We start from the raw sequence: 18,558 nt of genomic DNA, 5'->3' as shown, positions 1-18,558 counted from the left end.
CAGGGGAGGGGGAAATTTGGTCTTTAGTTTAATTTTACCATTTATTTAATGTTTCTTCTTTTGGAAAGTTAGTTAAATTCTGATATTTATTTCATTTATAGATTTAGTAATATTCTGACCAATATTTGTTAGGTTTTTGTGTGTTTAATTACCCCCTAGTGTGTGTTAATGGTCTGATCAGCCACTATTTAAATTCCCCTCATGTCTTGTTAGGTCAGTTTGTGCTTGAGTTTGTTCTGTTACCACTTGAGTTGTATTTTGTTATGTTGACCTCAGTTTGGGCCCAATTTATCATTTTTGGATTCTGTTTGTTAATAAATTAAGATTATATTTTGAATTTTCATCAACGTCTCTCTGGCTGGTTCATGCAAAACCTTCACACTCCCTAATTTCATAAGAACTTAAGTGCAGAGCTCTAGGAAGTCTTCTGCCACTTTTCTGCCCAGGATATGAATCGAGAACAAAATGGTAGCATTTAGTTAAATCTCTGGGCTCGTTTTAGCAGAGCCTGTACAGACTTTAACGTTAGTTACCGTCCACATGTATTCTGTTAAGAGCTCATCAAGAATGGTGGGATGTTTTTGTCATAAATCTGCAGTAATATTGTGATAACAGGGTCTTTCTGACTGAACACACATTCAGGGGGGATTTCAGTTCAACCTTTCTCACACATGAGTGTGTGTCTGGACGTGCTGCTTTTAGTGACATTTCTCCCACTCTCCCATGGTTGTCATAGCAAAACAACTCCCCCCCTCCCTTTTTATATAATTGTCTAAGGAACATAAACGCCATAATGTTCACTCAGTGGGCTGTTATGAAATACAGATTGGTGCATTAAATTTAATGGGTGTCACTTCAGCCGGAGCTTTAATATAAAATCCACATTCTGATGAAGAATTAGCTTTGGAGCACTGGCTCAATGACAAAACAAACAGGACACCATATGGAGAAAAGCAGTCCATATTTAATTTCTCACATGAGAAAAACAGGTACAATTAGATCTGAAATAGTAGTCAACATTTACTCACCCAAGCCGTCTTTCGGCTGCTACAGTAACTGCAAATCATGTAAAAAAAAAACAACAAAAAATATATATATTTTCCACCTTTTAAAAGCACACTTTTGGATTCGGTTCAGCATGAATTTTCAGCAGAAGACACGCCGCTCCCTGCAGTTCCACCGGATAAACACTCAGGACTGGACAGTGACGGGCTTTCTGGACGACACGACTGAAATCACTGCGACCAAAACGCTGCTGGTCAGAAGAGCACGGCGAATTATGGAAAACATTCAGGACCAAAAGTGCCACTGATCACTTACATGAAATATTAAATTTGAGCAAATTGTAATCAATTATGGCAATCATTTAAAACTGTAATGTATCGTATGCTAAAATTATATATTGTGTGAAGCTATAAATGCATATTTAAATCAATTTTTTCCACATTTAATTATGCATTTACTAAACGATATTTTTATGTAGATTTTTAAACATGATCTAAATGATCAAATATTTACACCTGATGCATTGAATTGCAGCATTTTTGGCCCTTGATAAATGAAAATAAACTGATATTTTGACAATTAACTTTAGACAAAAAAAGCCTAAAATGGGCCAAAAGGTTTTTAAATTAAATAATCTATCTTCTTTCGAAAAGAGGTAACATCTTGCTTGTCTTTTAAACTACGAAAAATGTAAAAATATAGGTGTTAAACAGCACAGATTAAAAGTTCATCTGCTTTAATGTTTAATTTAAGGTAAAAAGAAGCCAAACATGGTCTGGATGTGACTTTGTGTGATTCTCCTGCTGAGTGCAACATCACTGATCTACAGCAGGCTTTAACTTCCATCACTTAAATGAGAAAAGTGTTTCATACAAACGTCTGCATGCATTTGAAAACCAAAGATGTTTACATGGATTTATGAGGACAACAGAAAAAAATGAAAAAGTATGAATGCTTAAGGTGAAGGGGTTTTGTTAAAAATGGTGGCTTATTGTTAAATATTGTACGATCTGAATCCAATCTTCTGTTTGTAATCTTTATTTTGCTCTGAGCTGACCTATTCACTACTTTAGTCAAAGGTAAAGTGCTACAAATGAACAAATAAATCAGAAAAAGTAGGAAAAATTAAAAAACAACAAAATATGTAACAAAGGCTGAACACAAGCTATAAATCCTCTTATTGTTTTTCTGTCAAACTTCACACAGTAAACCTGGATAAAGATAGAGGAGTGCAGCTCAGTTTTGTCAGGACTCCAACCCTTGTGTCAGATATGACTGGAAACAGATTGAAATCAGGAGTTCCTGGACTTTCCTCTGTTTAATGTTTACAAAAGACTGTTGTTTTTTTTTTTTTTTACAGAAATTGTCACTTCTGGTCACCAAAAACACAGATAAACCTCAATCTTTGTACCGAGAGATCAACATCAGTCTCTTCTCTGCTTGCTTGCGTCACTCCCGCATTGAACAGAAGAGTTTCTCTCCCGTTGAGAAGGTAAATAACCCATTCTCTGTGGTGGCATAAAACAGAAGCTTTTTTTTAAAAATTAGTATCCATGACTAAGAGTCGGCAGCGTGAGAAGTACTGGGTTTACATGTGGTCAGGAGTTCTTTTGAGGGGATTTGACTCAGGAGTGACACAGGCTGCTTGCTGGAAACTTACAGCCTTGCAAAAGTAATTGCACCACATTTTTTCCTGTTGCAACCGCAAACTTCAATAAAATTAATCGTGATCACATGTAATGTAGTGCATAATGGCTGTGGAAATAAATAACAAAAATCAGAAGACTTAAAGCGTTTGTATTCAGCCCCTTTTACTCCAACGCGCTTTAATGAAATCCATTCGGAAGCCGACCAAGCAAGACAGTAAACAGCTCAGAGATGAAGCTATAAGCAGGATTAGGGTGCAAAACAACCAAAGAAATTCCCATCCAACAGAGCTCAGTCCATTTTCTAAACAATGGAAAGATGACACCTGGAAACCCAGACAACACAGACGACTTAATGGGAGAAACCCTGCAAGGAGAGCAATAATCAGAGAAACTCTTTGGATGACCTGCAGAGATCCAAGTAATTTGTCTCTTCACAAATCTGGTCAATAAGGAAGAGCGGCAAGAAGAAAGCCATCACTAAGAAAAGGCCTTTTCGCAGTTTGCAACAAGCCATGTTTGCGACAGAAGTCGCTTTGTTCAGATGAAACTGAAACCAAACTGAGTCAACAGCCTAAAGGCCGTGAGGTGGAAAACCTCCATCCCCACTGTGAGGCATGGCGGTGGCATCATCATGGTGTGGGAATGCTCATTTTTAGCAGTGACCGCAAAGCTGATGGGAATCAAAGCGTATTCCTGTTTTAAAATGACCTAGTCAAAGTGTTTCATCTGGGGTCATAACACACATGCATTACGAATGTTTAACCTTTCCTGTGAATAAAAAAAGAACAATGCAGAAAACATTGCATTGCTCTAAGACACAAATGGAACCCAGATGAAATAAAAATGTGATTGTAACCTAACAAAAAGTAAAAGAACAAAAACAATAAATCAACAACCAAGTATGAATACGTTTGCAAGCCGCTGATTTTGTGCACACAGAGCAGGAGTTCAGCTCTTTGTCACTTTATCTTGTTTAACTGATGGAAACAGAGACTTGTCTTCCCAGCACAGAGCTGAAGTTTATCTTAAAAAAAAAAAAAAAAAAAAAACCTTTGACAACAGCTGACCTGGACATGTTCAGACGCGTCTCGGCTCCAGCAGCTGAAACTCTGCATCAGATAATGGCGGCTCTCTTTGATTGTTGCGGCGAGCTCCCACATCCTGTCCCGGCCGCTTCTGGCTGCCAGGAAGTGATCGGCGTGACCTTCGCATCTGCAGCTGCGGGTCTGAAGCCATCCTCGGTAAAACCCACGCAGCTCCTCGACGGTTGAGTGAGGTCGTAGATCGTCAGTAGCTGGTGTCCTTTATGTGCGTGTTGGTGTATGGTTTCTACAAAGTCCTACAGTTAAAGCCATGCATTAAACGTGAGCACATCGTTTTAATAGATGGCTTTGGCTCTTGTTGCCGTGAGCAACAGCTGGAGCCTTAGTGCAACGCGACGCCTCGAACACACCTGAAAACACTTATCTATTTTTGTTTTTTTTTTTACAGTCTGGAGTTCACTGAGGAAGACTAGTCGCTGGCCGTGTGTGTTCAGGTGAGGACCTGCTGCTGGAGGGTCTCAGTCCAGAGGCTGGGGGTCAGCGATGGGCATGGTGTGAAGGACCTCGTCCAGGAGCTGCAGGGCCCGGTGCAGGTGGATTTCGATCCAGCAAGGGGTCTCCTTGATGCTCTGCCGGGGGTAGTCGGGCCCCCAGCCTTTAACAAAACTCATCCTGAGAATGCAGAGCCGTCGGAGGTCATCGACCCCGATGCCGGCGGCAGCAGAGAGACCTGAGGGGAGAGGAGGGCAGGGTGAGCGGTGGCTCGGCTCCGATTCACAGCCACAGCTGGTGATGCGTCCTATTGTGGGCGCCGTTTGTTACGTTCAATCGCTAAAACACAAAATAGTTTGAGAGCGCTGCACTTTTTGAAGAGTCTCTAAGAAAGCATATTCAATCCATTCACAGGAACATCTCAGTAATTCAATAACAATATCATGATATAAAACAATATCATCAAAAATTGGTATCCATTTCAGGAATTCAACTCAGAAAAGAAAACATGTCCTGTATAGTTTCATTAGATACAAATATTTATTTATGTTCTGATGGTCGTGTGTTCTAGCTAATGAAATTCAGTACCAGCAACATGGACGTCAAATATTAGAAAACACTGTGATAGTGGGTTTGTAAATATGAACAGAACATTAGCACTGATCACTACAGGTTTTCCTCTCCGTTCCGACCTCTGGGACCTTCAGGGTCATTTTTTACCATCATCAGAGTCAGAATAAGAAACTTCTGCTGAGAGATTCAATCCAGACTCAGTGGCGCACTAATCACACAGCTCTTTGCAATATCAACAAACCAGCACAGCAAAGAACAGATACTGCAAAATCCTAAGACCAAAAAAAACCCAAACATTTTATTAATTTCATTTTCTTTGAGGTATTGTTTACAGTAGGTTGAGAGAAAAGCTGAAGGCGTCCATTAAAGCAACCTGGGCTTCCTGAACACTCAGTCAGTCACCTCAAATTTCTGTATAATAACCATAAATACTCATCTTATGTTATATTTACAATTTCTCAAACTCTGAATTTGAGCTTTGAGGCTGGTGCAGTTAAACAAATCCTAGGGATTTTTCCTGGCACCTAAGAAAAGATACAAAAAAGTCTTCAAAAGATGGAAAGTACAATAAAAAGTACTCCTCTTTTATCATTTCAGTATTACGATAAACAGAACCACAAACATTAAGTGACTTTTACTCAAGAGGAGGCTTTGTTGCATCAATTTAGTAAACTTTTCTGTTTACGAGCGACAAAAATCAAAATTCTGTGGCTCTCGGTTGCTTTCAACCTGACCGTTTTGGCCCACATGGTAAAACATTTGGTCGTAGAAAAGTTTCTTACTGATAGCTGGAGCGATTCCTCCGACTGATCCAGGACCAGGTATGTTCCCCGCCACGGCAGCCGCTTGAGCAGCCGCCGCCGCCTGAGCCGTGGCGGCCTGCTGCTGCATCTGTCTGTGGCACTGACGGAGGTCGAACACCTGGAGGGACGGGTGGCGCTCTGAGTGCTTGTGTTGTAGACTCAAAACGTGCAGCACGGGGGCGGAGGAAAGCCGGTGACCTCACCTTGATGTACGCACTGGGGTAGATCTTGTGGACGGCGTCTCCTGGGGCCCGGCCCGCCTCTCGGTCCAGGTAGTAACTCTGAACAAACACTGCGTGGTCACTGAGGCATCGCACCCACACGTCGCCCTCTCCTTTACACTCCAGCTGGACTCCTTTACCGATGTGAAGCCTGAGGGGGAAAAAAGAAGAGGGAAAAAGAGGCATAACAGAAACAAAATAAACAATTTAAGATGCTTCCTGCTAGGGCTGCAGATAGAGATTATTTTAGTAATAGATTATTTTGACAACTAATCGGAGAAAAAACTAATTGGCACTTTCTGCATATTTTTCATTTAACCACCTAAGTCATTTTTATAGAACATTATAAATACATTAAAAGATGTGAAAAAAACAACATTTTAATGCAAAATGTATATATTTGGCTTAATATCAAAAGCCAAAAATATAAATTTTTGTATATTTAAACTCAAAACAGCTCGGACTGTTTTGTGCTTTCAGCAAATAACTAAAAATGTACATTTGTTGACAATTATTTCAATAATTGATTTGTCCAGATTAATAGTTTCAGCCTTACTCATCGCTCATTATTCATGCAAAAAAAAAAATCCACATTTTTTTTCAATAAACCGTCCAAAATTAGACGTTAATTCAACGATTTACAGTGGTAAAGTTCACATGCAGACTGTCAACATGGAAGCTGCAAAGAAAGGTGAGAGAGTGTGAAATTAAAGAAAGGGAGGATTATAGACAGATGCAGGAAATACAAGGATGGAAAGAATGACACAAAGAAGAAAGAAGAGAATGAACGACAAGAGGGATGGAGGGAAGGAAACGAGACAGACCAGAAGGAGAAAGGAAGCAAACAAAGGAGAAATAAGATTCGAATTAAAGGACAACATTGACACAATACAATAGGGGATAAATATTTTTGCCATAATACTATTTTGTTTTTTAGTGCCAGTAAAAACCTGGACAGTTCTGAAATCACCTTGAGTGTCTCACCTTGCTCTCTCAATAGCCTCAGTACGATGGACGTTACTGAGCTGGCCCAAACAGAACCGGTCCCCTCCTGAGGGGTCCACGTAGCCGTCCACCGTCACAACGGGGCAAGAAGACGGCACTTTAAATGTCTCTCCAACTTGGACGTCCATCTCGAAATAAGCAATGGAGCACCAGTAGTCAGGCGCTGAAGGGCAGGACAGAGCAGTCAGCTCATCAAAACACACTCTAAAACAAAAAAACTGGTTTTTACACTGAACCTGACAGGATTTATTTATACCTGGATGATTGGATATCGGAGGCTGAAAGGCGAGCTCATTGTGTACTGGCCCTGAAAGGAAAAAAACACATCGCTGTTTTACAAAGGAAAGGCAAATTATGACACAAATCGACTGATGAAGGCAAAGCTTTAGCTTAAAGTTACAGTAGAGTGTTGGATGTGGCATTGGAGGGTGGTGCTGCAGATGACCGTTGGTGTGGTGAGGTATGCTAGGGGGGAAGCCACTGTTCCTGGACCAGTTGGAGCTGGTACCTGGGCGGTAGGGGGGAGTTCAGATGGAAAGGTAAGAAAAATCTACATTTCCAAGCAGACCAAGGGGAATGGTTTGCAACCGCCTTACTGCCTGATCCTGCAGGGATGACAGGGAAGGACTGCGACTGCGCGGAGACCGACGTGGACGCCTCGGCGGGCGGAAGCAGGCCCGGGGTCGGATACGGCTCCGCCTGAGGTGGGCGGCTGCCGGACGGGGGGTGCTGGATGGTCTGGAGAGAGTGTCCGCCATCGACAGTGGGGAGAGTCGGAGGCGCATCAAAGTCGTACTCGTCTTTCACAATCAGCGAGGAGCTGGGTCCGGAGCCGGCTAGCGTGAGGCCTGAAAGGTCTGCAGAGTGACAGAACGGAATATGAGCTGCTGAAATGAAAACAAATCTGAAGGGCTGACCAGAGGCAGGAAGCCAAATTGGGTTGAAATGATCACAACAAAGTGGATTTCCTCCTTTTAAAACACTTTTTGCCTCCAAACACAATCCTCCTCTGAAGTTTACCCATTGTTAGCATGAATGTCGTTAATTTTGGGATGTTATTGATTTATTTGAACTGTTCTTGGTGAAAGGACGGCTCAGAAAACAAGCTTAATATTTTTTTAAGAACAATACCTGGGTGAACTAGTTTAAATTTAACCCACAAAGAGATGAAGTTTTGATTGAGGTCAGATTTGATTGAAGTCAGAGGTAGGCGATATGGACCTACAATTTCATTGCAATATTTTGTGGTACTGTTTGATAATGATAAAAATTATGATAAAAAAGGATTTATTACTTCTTTTTTGGGAAACCCTAACCCAGCATTCATAGCGCCACAATTATTCTGATTTTGAAACCATCTGAAACAGGCTTCTTCAGGACGCCACTTGCTAAAAAAAGTGTGATTAAAATGCACAGTAACGGCATTTAATCACATACTCATAGTTTCATACTTACTAATGTTTATTGATGCTGTCATGGACAAAGTAGAGTAGAGGAAATAGTAAAAAAAATTCTAATAAACCTGTCATATTTTCTTTTTTTTTTTACATAATTATTCTAAATTCATTAAGACAATGACAAATGAAGATATTGTTGTTTAAGAATGAACTCTCCACAGCTCTGACTTTAAAAGCCAGATCCGTGGCACGAAGCCAACCAGTTTAAATGAGTTTCCAATTCTGCTGGGAAGAGTCAACGTTAATTTGACCTTCATGACCAGAAGGAGTCGATGAAAACCTGACTGGAGCTGCATTTTTGACACATTAAGTGATGCTTTGTTTAATTAAATTAAGCTAAATCTAAAAGCTACCGTGGCTCACCTATGCCAGGAGACACCACTCGTTCATAGTGATAGGGATTGACACACACGCTGTCACACTTCAGATCAAAGGCAAACTGGCAGTATTTCACATGCTTCAGCTCATTCTTGTGCAGGTCCGGCCATCGCCACAGCCGAGCGTAGATTACATGAGGGAACCCTTTACGCCCGGCAACCTGAAGACCATCAGAGAAGCCTGGAATTAGATCATGGTTGACAACCTCGTTTTGTTGAATAAACTGAAGTAGGAACCAACTACGTCCAATGCCCTGCACAACTGGAGTACGCTAGCTATTACTCAGGTCAGTTTGGGTCTACTACCTGCAGTCGTCCATCCAGAGTCCTCTGGATGGTCACACACTTGCTCGGGTGGGCGCCGTTTGTAGTGATGGCCGTGATGAGGGAGTCCAGCTCGTCTTTCTTCTCCTTCAGCTTCTTCACCAGGCTCTCGATGGCCCGTTTGGCGAACGTCTCACTCTCGCCGCCCTGCCGGTGACACATCAGGCTGTGCACGATGCTCAGGCACGCGTCGTTGCTGGTGGGTGTGCTGGCGATGGACATCTTAGCTGGAGGTTCTGCCGCACTTCCTGAGAAAAAACAACTGGGCCCGGCGTCGAGAGCTTCACATCGTCTCCTGGTCTTTTCACAGACAGGGCAGAAAAATAATGCAATCAATGAGAGACTGTAGATGCAAATTAGCTTATGCTATAATCTGGTACAGAGTGTGACACGGTGACATTTACGCTTGAGAAGTGAACCTTTCCTTTTTAAATAAAGTTTGTTGTTAATCCAAAGTATTTTTTGGAAGTTGTGTGACTTCAGATCTCTCATGCTCCAAGGAGAGACGTGGCAGGATATATGAGGAGGAGATGTGAAACTAAATAAATATATTTTTACAGTCATTTTAGAGGAGTTATCAGGCTGTAGTTTACCATACCTTTTTTACAGTCAGGTTTATGTGTTGCTATATTGTTTACATTCAACATATGTGTCTATAGTCTTTCACATTGTTTTGTTTACACAAATGTAAAAGCACAGTTCAAACTAAATAGGCAAAATGTATTATAGATAATTTGTACAACAAAAGATATATTTCCCATAAATGACACCACAGAATAAATTGTTCATTTGTATATTTAGGCTATATTTTGTTTAATGTGTTACATCTGATGTCTCTTTCCTGGTGAAACCCTGAATTTCTTACTACATCATCCAATTCTTTCATGTAACCAGTCTAAATAAAACTACTCATTTCTTAAAGGAAAAATTATATTTAGAAATCCAAAATTCTATCTTTAGGAATACTGAGCACATCGCAAAGTCTGAAAGCACAAATGCTTTTCCACACTTGTGGCAAATTCCATACTTTCCATGCTTCCGTAGAAAAAATTGTAAAGGTATAGCATCTAATTTCAGTAACGATGCGGATTAACTAGGGTCAAAAATCCTATTTTGGTTCAACACTAATGTTATCACATTAACACATGAGTCGCTCATACAGAACAGAGAAAAAGATAACAGCGATTCCTGAAATAAATCAGATTTGTGTCGAGTCTGAGTGGCGTGCAGAAGGCATGAACGCTTTTCTGCAACTCTTTAATTTTCATTTATAAGATAAACTATGATAACACTGGCTCACCGTCAAATAAATGAGGACGACGGGGAAATCTGCAGGTAAGGGCGATGTTTAAAAAACCTAATATGCCTTCGGTAAACAAAAAGTTTAGGCTGTCTCGCTCATTTGCTTACTAGCGGCGCCAGTCTGGCTGGCGTTTGTTCGAGGGAGGAGGACAAAGCTACTGCAAACAGCAGACCCGTGGCGGAAGTAAGGATATGTTCCCTTCAAAATAAAAGAGGAATCACTACGAAAGTGTAAACCACGGGTGTCAAACTCCAGTCCTCGAGGGCCGCTGTCCTACAGCTTTTAGATGTGCCACAGGTACAAAACACTGGAATGAAATGGCTTAATTACCTCCTCCTTGTGTAGATCAGTTCTCCGAGCCTTAATGACCTAATTATTCTATTCAGGTGTGGTGCAGCAGAGGCACATCTAAAAGTTGGAGGACACCGGCCCTTGAGGACTGGAGTTTGACACCCCTTGGTGTAAACTGAAGGTTGCTTCGGAAAAAAAGTGTCGTTTTTTGTTATAGTGATGTGGCTTTCTACCCAGGGTGCCACATGATGAGGGAAATCCATAGATAATTTCAAAATGGAATGCTTCATTTATTTATTTTTTAATCCAAAGATAAGTTAAAACCGACACCTAAGCTATTTAAAAATTTTTTATCTATCAAGATGCATTAAGAGTTCAACGTGGTAGGTCAAAATATCTTTTGAAGTTGAATAGAAGTATTTTTGCCAAATGGGCTTTATCTGGGAAGTGTGTCTGGTTGCGATCTCCCAGGTTTTTACTATTAAAGCAGTTCATTACTGACAACTTTTAATAACTTGCTTATACGTGATACCCCCATAACACAAAATGGATGTACGCAAACTTTATAAAAGCTGTCTGCATTTCTAAAAGAGGGGTAATATGACATGCAAAATTTACTTGCATGTTCTTTTCTTATTTTTGTTTATAAGAAACTCAACACAACACAAAGTAAACATAACAACTACCATTATAATATTATAGTAACTACTATGGTAAATTTAGGTAAATATTCAAATAATAATCAACATTTGCTTGTTAAAAACTTTTATCATTGATTCACATTTGCTTGTTAAAAACTTGTATCATTGATTCAGCTACGGCTGATTGACGTTGGTCACGTCAACTTGATTTTATTTTGAAAGGTACGATAGGAAGTAGCCCCGCATTAAAACTACCAGCTTCACAGCGCAACTACCTGCTACGAAAACATCAGCTAGCACATCTGAATGTTGGTAGCAGAGTAGCTAAGCCGTAGAAGACATGTTTTTTATATATAAACCAGTTCAACTCCGGGGATCCTACGTTCAAAATGTAACCACCTGTTAGAAAAGTCGGTGGGTAAATACTCTAATGCAACTATCGCGCACATTCTAGGCGAAATATTTTATTTAATAAAAACAAATAAACTGATTAAAGTACCTGGAGCGGTGGCTAGCAGGTGAAAACTGCCTCTGTCCCAAGTTGCCCTCCCAGCGGTGAAACTGCGCCAATCTTGTGGACACTCGGGGTTATCTCCCTAACTTCCCCCAACGCCTTACAAAAACAGGAGGGGAAACTTCATGTGGAGAAAATTTTATCTCAACATCCCGTGAAGCAAAGAAAGGGCAGGATGAAATCTCAGATTTTTTTTTTTTTGGTTAACTCCCACTTCAATTCTCGTATCGTTTCCTCCAATGGCGCGTTGCGCATGCGTCAAGCGAGCCACAGGTTTGAGAAGCAGTTCATGAGAGTGATGGGAGAGACGGGTCCGTTCTGGGATCCGAATCTTTGGGTTATTCTGCAAAATAAGAGCCGATGTTCTTTCAGATCACAAATAATTCTTTACTTATGCCGCTTTTTTGCCATTTACTTTTCTTTTTGTGTAAATACCCATTTAGAATAACCATATCAGACCTATTTTATAAGTCGTGTGCCTCCTATCAGGGCCGGCCCAAGGCATAAGCAAACTAAGCAGCCACTTAGGGCCACCAAGGGGCCCCCTCAGTAGAGCTGATTTTTATTTTATTTTTTTAAATTAATAAATTTTTTTAGTAACGATTTCTATGTCATTATAATAACAAAAAACACACAATTCCACCATGAAGTGATTTGTTTTTACAATAATATTTGATGATGTGTGTAGAAATAATTTATGGACAAAAAAAAAAAAAAAAAAAAAAAAAAAAAAGCCCTTGGGGCCCCCTGCTGGCCGCGGTAGGTACCGCACGCTTTGCCAGCAACGTGCAATGTGCAGTGAACATCCAGACATCCAAAACTCCGGTAGAAGATAAGTTAGCAAAACAATGTCTCAAAAAAGGGCTTATCCTTCAGGGAGGAAAGAAAAGAGGAAGAATAGAAAAAAGCCAAGATAAAGGTAAGTTTTAATATGTCTTTGTAATGTAATGTTTATAAAAACAATTTGTGAAGCTGCTAATAGAAAATTAGCTTGATAGCGACCCTGAATGGTTCAGTTCCAAACATTTCTGCTAGCGTCTTTGTATGAAGCTGAGTTTTAACTTGAAATTAGTTGATTCTCCTGCTTGGCTCTATATTTCTGAGGGTTTTTTTTGGCTTCAAAATGACGTTTGATAACATTTGATAACAGTAATTAAAACTTCTCAATGTTTGACATTGTCTAGCAAAATGTTTCACAACAGGCTTAATGGCAACTAAATCAATGTATCAATGAGCTGCTCTAAGCTGTAGCTGGTGATATGTTGTTTGCTGCTGATCATTTATGTGGCTAAAACAGACAATATTTTTACATCAACTTCTAAGTTATGTGAAACTTCAGTTAAAATCATTTGAAGGCTCAGAATCAACCCTCCTATTAATTCGCGATAAATAGAAAAGACGACTACTTACCAGAATTTGTGCAGAAAAAGGAAATTTGACTTGCTCTATGTATGAACTGATGTTCATCGACTTTGCTCTCTTTAGAGATATTTAAATATATGAAAAAGATAAAATAATGTCCCCCTCTCCATTCCTCTCTGCGTCTCTCCCTTCCTCCCTCCAGTTACTCTATTTATCAATTAGGGCACCCTGTTAACCGGAATTTATTTATGGGTTTCAGGGTGAAGGGGGTACTTATGCACAGCATGAACCTGGCGTGACCTATATGTAAAAATTATATGTGGTTGACCAAAACGGCCAGATTGATTTAATTTTATAGTTTTAGGTAAACTTTAAATTCTAATATTACATAGTAGAAAGAGAATATTAAATTCGTCTTGCACATCCGATGTGGCGGAACATAACAGTTTTATTAAACCTGCTCCGCCACAGATGCTAATTTCACAGATTATTTCCCCTCTGTGGATAATGAGGCGCTAATTACAGAGTTCAAATCAGATGCTACAATGTTTGCTTTGGAAGAAAAGGAGGCATGTGTTTATCCTTTATTTTATCCTCTTCACATTAATGAGAACACTAGAAGCTTTTTAAGCATGTTCACGCACACACACGCACGCACACACATTGAAATTTAAATGCCCCACTGATTACCAATTTGTACCAATTACAGATGTGCCGATTACCCACTGTCAAGGCGCACAGTGATGATTTATTATCAGCTTCAGCAGCTAATATTGATGCCGTGCCCCCATAATTTGACTTTAATTGTCTATAATTTTTCTCTTTGTTTCTATTTCCCACCACTCCCTCGTTCAGCTCACTTTTCTTGGATCTTTCCATCATAAATATCCTTCAATGGTCTGATGGATAGAAAGGACCAAAAAATGAATACTTGTCATCTCCTTCATTTGCATATCAATAATCCTTCATTCCTAATTAGCATCCCCAAATTTATTGCTCCCTACCTTTCTTCTGTCTTAATTAACTATACTGTACTTTGCAATATATATATATATATATATATATATATATATATATATATATATATATATATATATATATATATATATATATATGTATATATATTTCAGATAATCTTTGAATCATCAGATGTTGACAAAAACTGCAAGCAGAACTTGAACTTAAAATCTTAAGGAAGAAGAATATTTCATTTTGCCACACTGTATAAATTTAGATACTAATAAAATACTGAGTGTAATAAAATGGAAATGTGAACTGAATGGACAGTAATGGAGTATTTTCTATACCGACCACCAGAGAGCAGTAAGAACTAGGACTAAAGAGCTCGTTTTGTATTGGCTGACTTCAGAGTAAGATACAAAAACAGAGAGATATCTGGATCTGGCAGAAACATCAACAGAGTAGTTTCTGGTTAAAGGAAGAAAAGAAGGAAAGAAGTCTCCTAAAGATAGTAAAATAACTATACAACCTCAGAAAAAGTAAAAGGATTTAATTTCCATCCATCTTCTTCCGCTTATCCGGGGCCGGGTCGCGGGGGTAGCATCTTCAGAAGGGAGGTCCAGCTCTTCCGGGGGAATCCCTAGGCGTTCCCAGGCCAGCCGAGAGACATAGTCCCTCCAGTGTGTCCTGGGTCTTCCCCGGGACCTCCTCCCGGTGGGACAGGCCCAGAACACCTCACCAGGGAGGCGTCCAGGAGGCATCCTGACCAGATGCCCGAGCCACCTGAACTGGCTCCTCTTGATGTGAAGGAGCAGCGGCTCTACTCTGAGTCCCTCCCGGATGACTGAGCTTCTCACCCTATCTCTAAGGGAGAGCCCAGCCACCCTACGGAGAAAACCCATTTCAGCCGCTTGTATCTCGTTCTTTCGGTCATGACCCAGAGCTCATGACCATAGATGAGGGTGGGAATGTAGATCGACCGGTAAATCGAGAGCTTCGCTTTTAGGCTCAGCTCTCTCTTCACCACGACGGACCGGTACAGCGCCCGCTTGACAGCAGACGCTGCGCCAATCCGCCTGTCGATCTCCCGCTCCCTTCTTCCCCCATTCGTGAACAAGATCCCGAGATACTTGAACTCCTCCACTTGGGGCAGGACACCCCCCCTGACCCGGAGAAGGCACTCTACCCTTTTCCGGCTCAAGACCATGGCCTCGGATTTGGAGGCACTGATCCTCATCCCGCCCGCTTCACACAGGATTTAATTTATAAAACCTTTTTTGCAGAATGTGCTTGGATGCTTTGATATATGCTCTTGAACAGAAAAAGGTGTTAGTTCCCACACCGAGCCTTCACCTGAGGGCTGTCAACATTTATCTGTGAATATTTACTGGACGGACGGACAGATGGACGGATGGATGGATGGATGTTGTAATCAGTCACAAAGAAAGAGGGTTGGATTTTATTCCGGTTTATTCTTTCTACACTGCAAAAACACAAAATCTTCCCAAGTAATTTTGGTTTGGTTTCTAGTGCAGATATCTTACTACACTTGAAATAAGACAAAACTAACTTATAAGTAACTTTTCAGTAAAATATAGGAGCTTGTTTTAAAGCAATAATTCCTTAATATTGATGAAAAAGTTGGCAGATTATTTCACTTATAACAAGACATTTTCCCATGTTTCCTATGTCTTTTTCGGCTTCTTTGGTGTAATTGTGACTGTCCACAGAGTGTGTTTACAACTCATCCAGTTGAGGAACACCATGTATTTGACGTCAACATATGCAGTTTGTGGTATTCTTGCAGGGTTTTGATTTGGTGTCACTTGTTGCTCCAGTAATCTGTGAGTTAGGGAGATGAAAGCAAAAAACAAACAAAAAAACAACAGAAACTAAAGGTTAGAACCCCACCCAGTGTCCCCAACAACATTATTGAAAATAAAGTCTTATATGATAAGTAATTCAGAGCTACAAAGGAATAGTTTAGATTACATTTATTTGTTAGAATGGTCTGAACATAACAAAGATGTTTATGCAAGACTTGGAAAAAAAGACTGAAAGCTATTTTGCAAAGAAAAACTGTCAGTCACAAAGAAACAAGCCTGTCGATGTGCAAAGCTGGTAGACATGCAGCTGTATTTCCAGTGGTAGGTGGTTCTGTAAAAGTATTGACTCTGTGGGACTGAATACAAATATAGGCCATACTTTTCATATTTACTTTGGAAAACCATGTATCATTTTACTTCCACATGTTTGTTTTGCCACACAAACTCCCATTTAAAAGAGTTTTGTTGTTAAATAGTGAAAAGGTTCAAGGTAAAAGGTCCATATTTTTGAACATAATTCATGTCTGAATGTCCAAACCTTTGCAACTGATTGATGAAAATCTATATAACTTGTTAGAGGGAGTTGACAATGGTTTTGTGGTGGGAATCTTTTAAGTGACAGCTCACTGACCTTCCAGATGTCCCCCTTCTTAGGCGGGCTGCTTGCTTTACTGTAACATGATGCATGCACTTGCTGATTATGGACCAGCTTTAAATTCTGCTGTCTGATGAAAAATGTTGGGAATAAATGAATGTGTGGTTTCTAAAAATATAAAACAGCGGTGGTCTCCTCTGTCAACTGGATTGTGTTTTCTGTCCACCCACCTATTCATTCTAAAATGGTGCCCACACTTTCTGCTTCCCCTCGTTCCCTCGCCACCTTTAAACTCCCCACTCCTTCCTTTGAATCCTGAACACATCACATAAATGGATGATGGATTAAATCTGAAGTCTTTCCACCCTGCTGGTATTCAGGAAATTGTCCTCCCCGCGGGAAGTGGATGCAGATGGAGGGATGAATTGATGTAAATGGAGGGATAAAAATGGGAGCCAGAGAAGGTTGGTCTGAGAGATGGGAGGTGTTTAGAAGATGGATGGATTGCTGGTGAACATGAGAGAGACAGAGAAGGGAAGAGATGGAAAACAGGACGGAGCGCGAGAGGAGATGAGTGAGCTGTCGGTTTGGAGATAAATCAGGGAGGCAACGCGCTGAGGGGGGTACATGTCCACGAACGCACGTACAAACAGATGTGTGTTTTGTGATCACGCTTGAACTCACACAAGTGCAAACACAAACACGCACACTTACTCACTCGAACACACTCTGCCCCACGGCAAAGTGGTAAAAGGCCACGGCTGATTGGGCGCTGCAGGCCAATTTCGCCCCGAGTGGCAGAGCGGTGCATGTTGGGATGTTGGGATACAAATGCAGTTATCCATGAAGGCATGAGGTAGGTCACCTCTTTTCGCTCCGTCTCTCTCATCCCTCACGTCCTTCTCAACCTTTTCTTCCGTACATCCTCTTCCCTTCTTATTTGTCTTATTTTATTTTATGCCTGCAGGGCTTTTTACCTCTATACCTCCAGAGCTCCCTTTACCTCCATTCCTATCAATCCATCTTTCATATAGAGAGCATATTCTTCGCAGATGAAAACAGCAGCTCTTAGTTCCCCTCTCTTTCTGGCTCAGTTCATTTCCATCTGTCATCCATTCCTCTAAAATCTTTCTTTTCCAGCTTTATTCGCCCTGAGTCTTTTCCCCGGCAAGCCCTCTCTTATGCTAACACACACAAATGCCCAACGCAACAACACAGACGCACACACTTTGGATCCCTGCAGTGTAGTGTGCTAACAGAATAATTAGTCCCGCTTGATGTCTCTGACAGCTCTAATCCTTCTAAATGGCCACCACATGCCTTCCCCCATCAGCCCATGGCTAGACACACAAACTGTACACGTTCAAACTTGACTGTGCACAACATACTTACAACTCTGGTGAAAAAATATGGTGGATACGTGTCTTTACAATAGTTTTGGACAATTGCATTAAGTGGTGCTTAATAAATAAATTGATTTGAGTCGCTTAATCGCCATGTAGGATACGACATAAAAACAGCATAGGATTCCCATGGCACGATAACCTTGAATTAAGATGCAGAGTCATGCAACAAAATTAGGACACCTCATTCAGTTGGTAAGTTTGGAAAATTTTCTAAACTGGAATTTATAAAAACAAAATAATAATACAGTGATTCACTTTTTAAAGGAATTTACCACTTTTATTGTTTTGCTTAGTGACATGAAATAAGAGTCTGTGGCAAATTACCGTCCATCCATCCTCCATAATTTTTTAACCATTTTCCTAGCAAAAAGTTTGAGTCAAGTACCAAGACAGGTGTACTGTGTCCTGAAAAAGTACATTTTATGTCACGCTCACATGTAACAGTTCATTAAACAGATCTTAATATGAGTCAAAGATAGCCAGAGTAAATATAAAAAACTGTTTTCCAAAAATCTTTGGATTCATCCAAAGACCAATTACTCAATTGGTCTGAAAAGACCAATTGAGTAAAAAAAAAAAAAAAAAGCCCAATAAACCTTTAAAATACATATTTGTATTTTTGGCAGCAACATCAAGTTGCTTTTTGAAATCCTTTAGATCCATTTTTGTATTGTAAAACATGCACCATTTAAATGATTTCATGGCCTGGCA

General features: G+C 40.4%; 1 protein-coding gene across 1 annotated transcript; it reads right to left on the bottom strand.

Annotated features, from left to right (window-relative positions):
• Window positions 1-944: 944 nt before the first annotated feature.
• LOC102232588 (mothers against decapentaplegic homolog 4-like) lies at window positions 945-11,927 on the bottom strand. Its single transcript, XM_023343864.1, has 10 exons — window positions 11,684-11,927; window positions 8,932-9,249; window positions 8,612-8,786; window positions 7,388-7,648; window positions 7,192-7,299; window positions 7,048-7,098; window positions 6,771-6,954; window positions 5,769-5,937; window positions 5,545-5,683; window positions 945-4,427 (listed from the first exon to the last, which is right to left on the bottom strand). The coding sequence occupies exons 2-10, from the start codon at window positions 9,169-9,171 to the stop codon at window positions 4,216-4,218; spliced, it is 1,539 nt and encodes a 512-aa protein (XP_023199632.1). The 5' UTR covers window positions 9,172-9,249; window positions 11,684-11,927; the 3' UTR covers window positions 945-4,215.
• Between the last annotated feature and the right edge of the window lie 6,631 nt (window positions 11,928-18,558).

The sequence above is a fragment of the Xiphophorus maculatus genome, chromosome 12, assembly GCF_002775205.1.
Source record: "Xiphophorus maculatus strain JP 163 A chromosome 12, X_maculatus-5.0-male, whole genome shotgun sequence".
Lineage (NCBI taxonomy): Eukaryota > Metazoa > Chordata > Actinopteri > Cyprinodontiformes > Poeciliidae > Xiphophorus > Xiphophorus maculatus.
The sequence above is the reverse complement of the archived record's forward strand: the minus strand, read 5'-3'. Positions and strand labels throughout refer to the sequence as shown.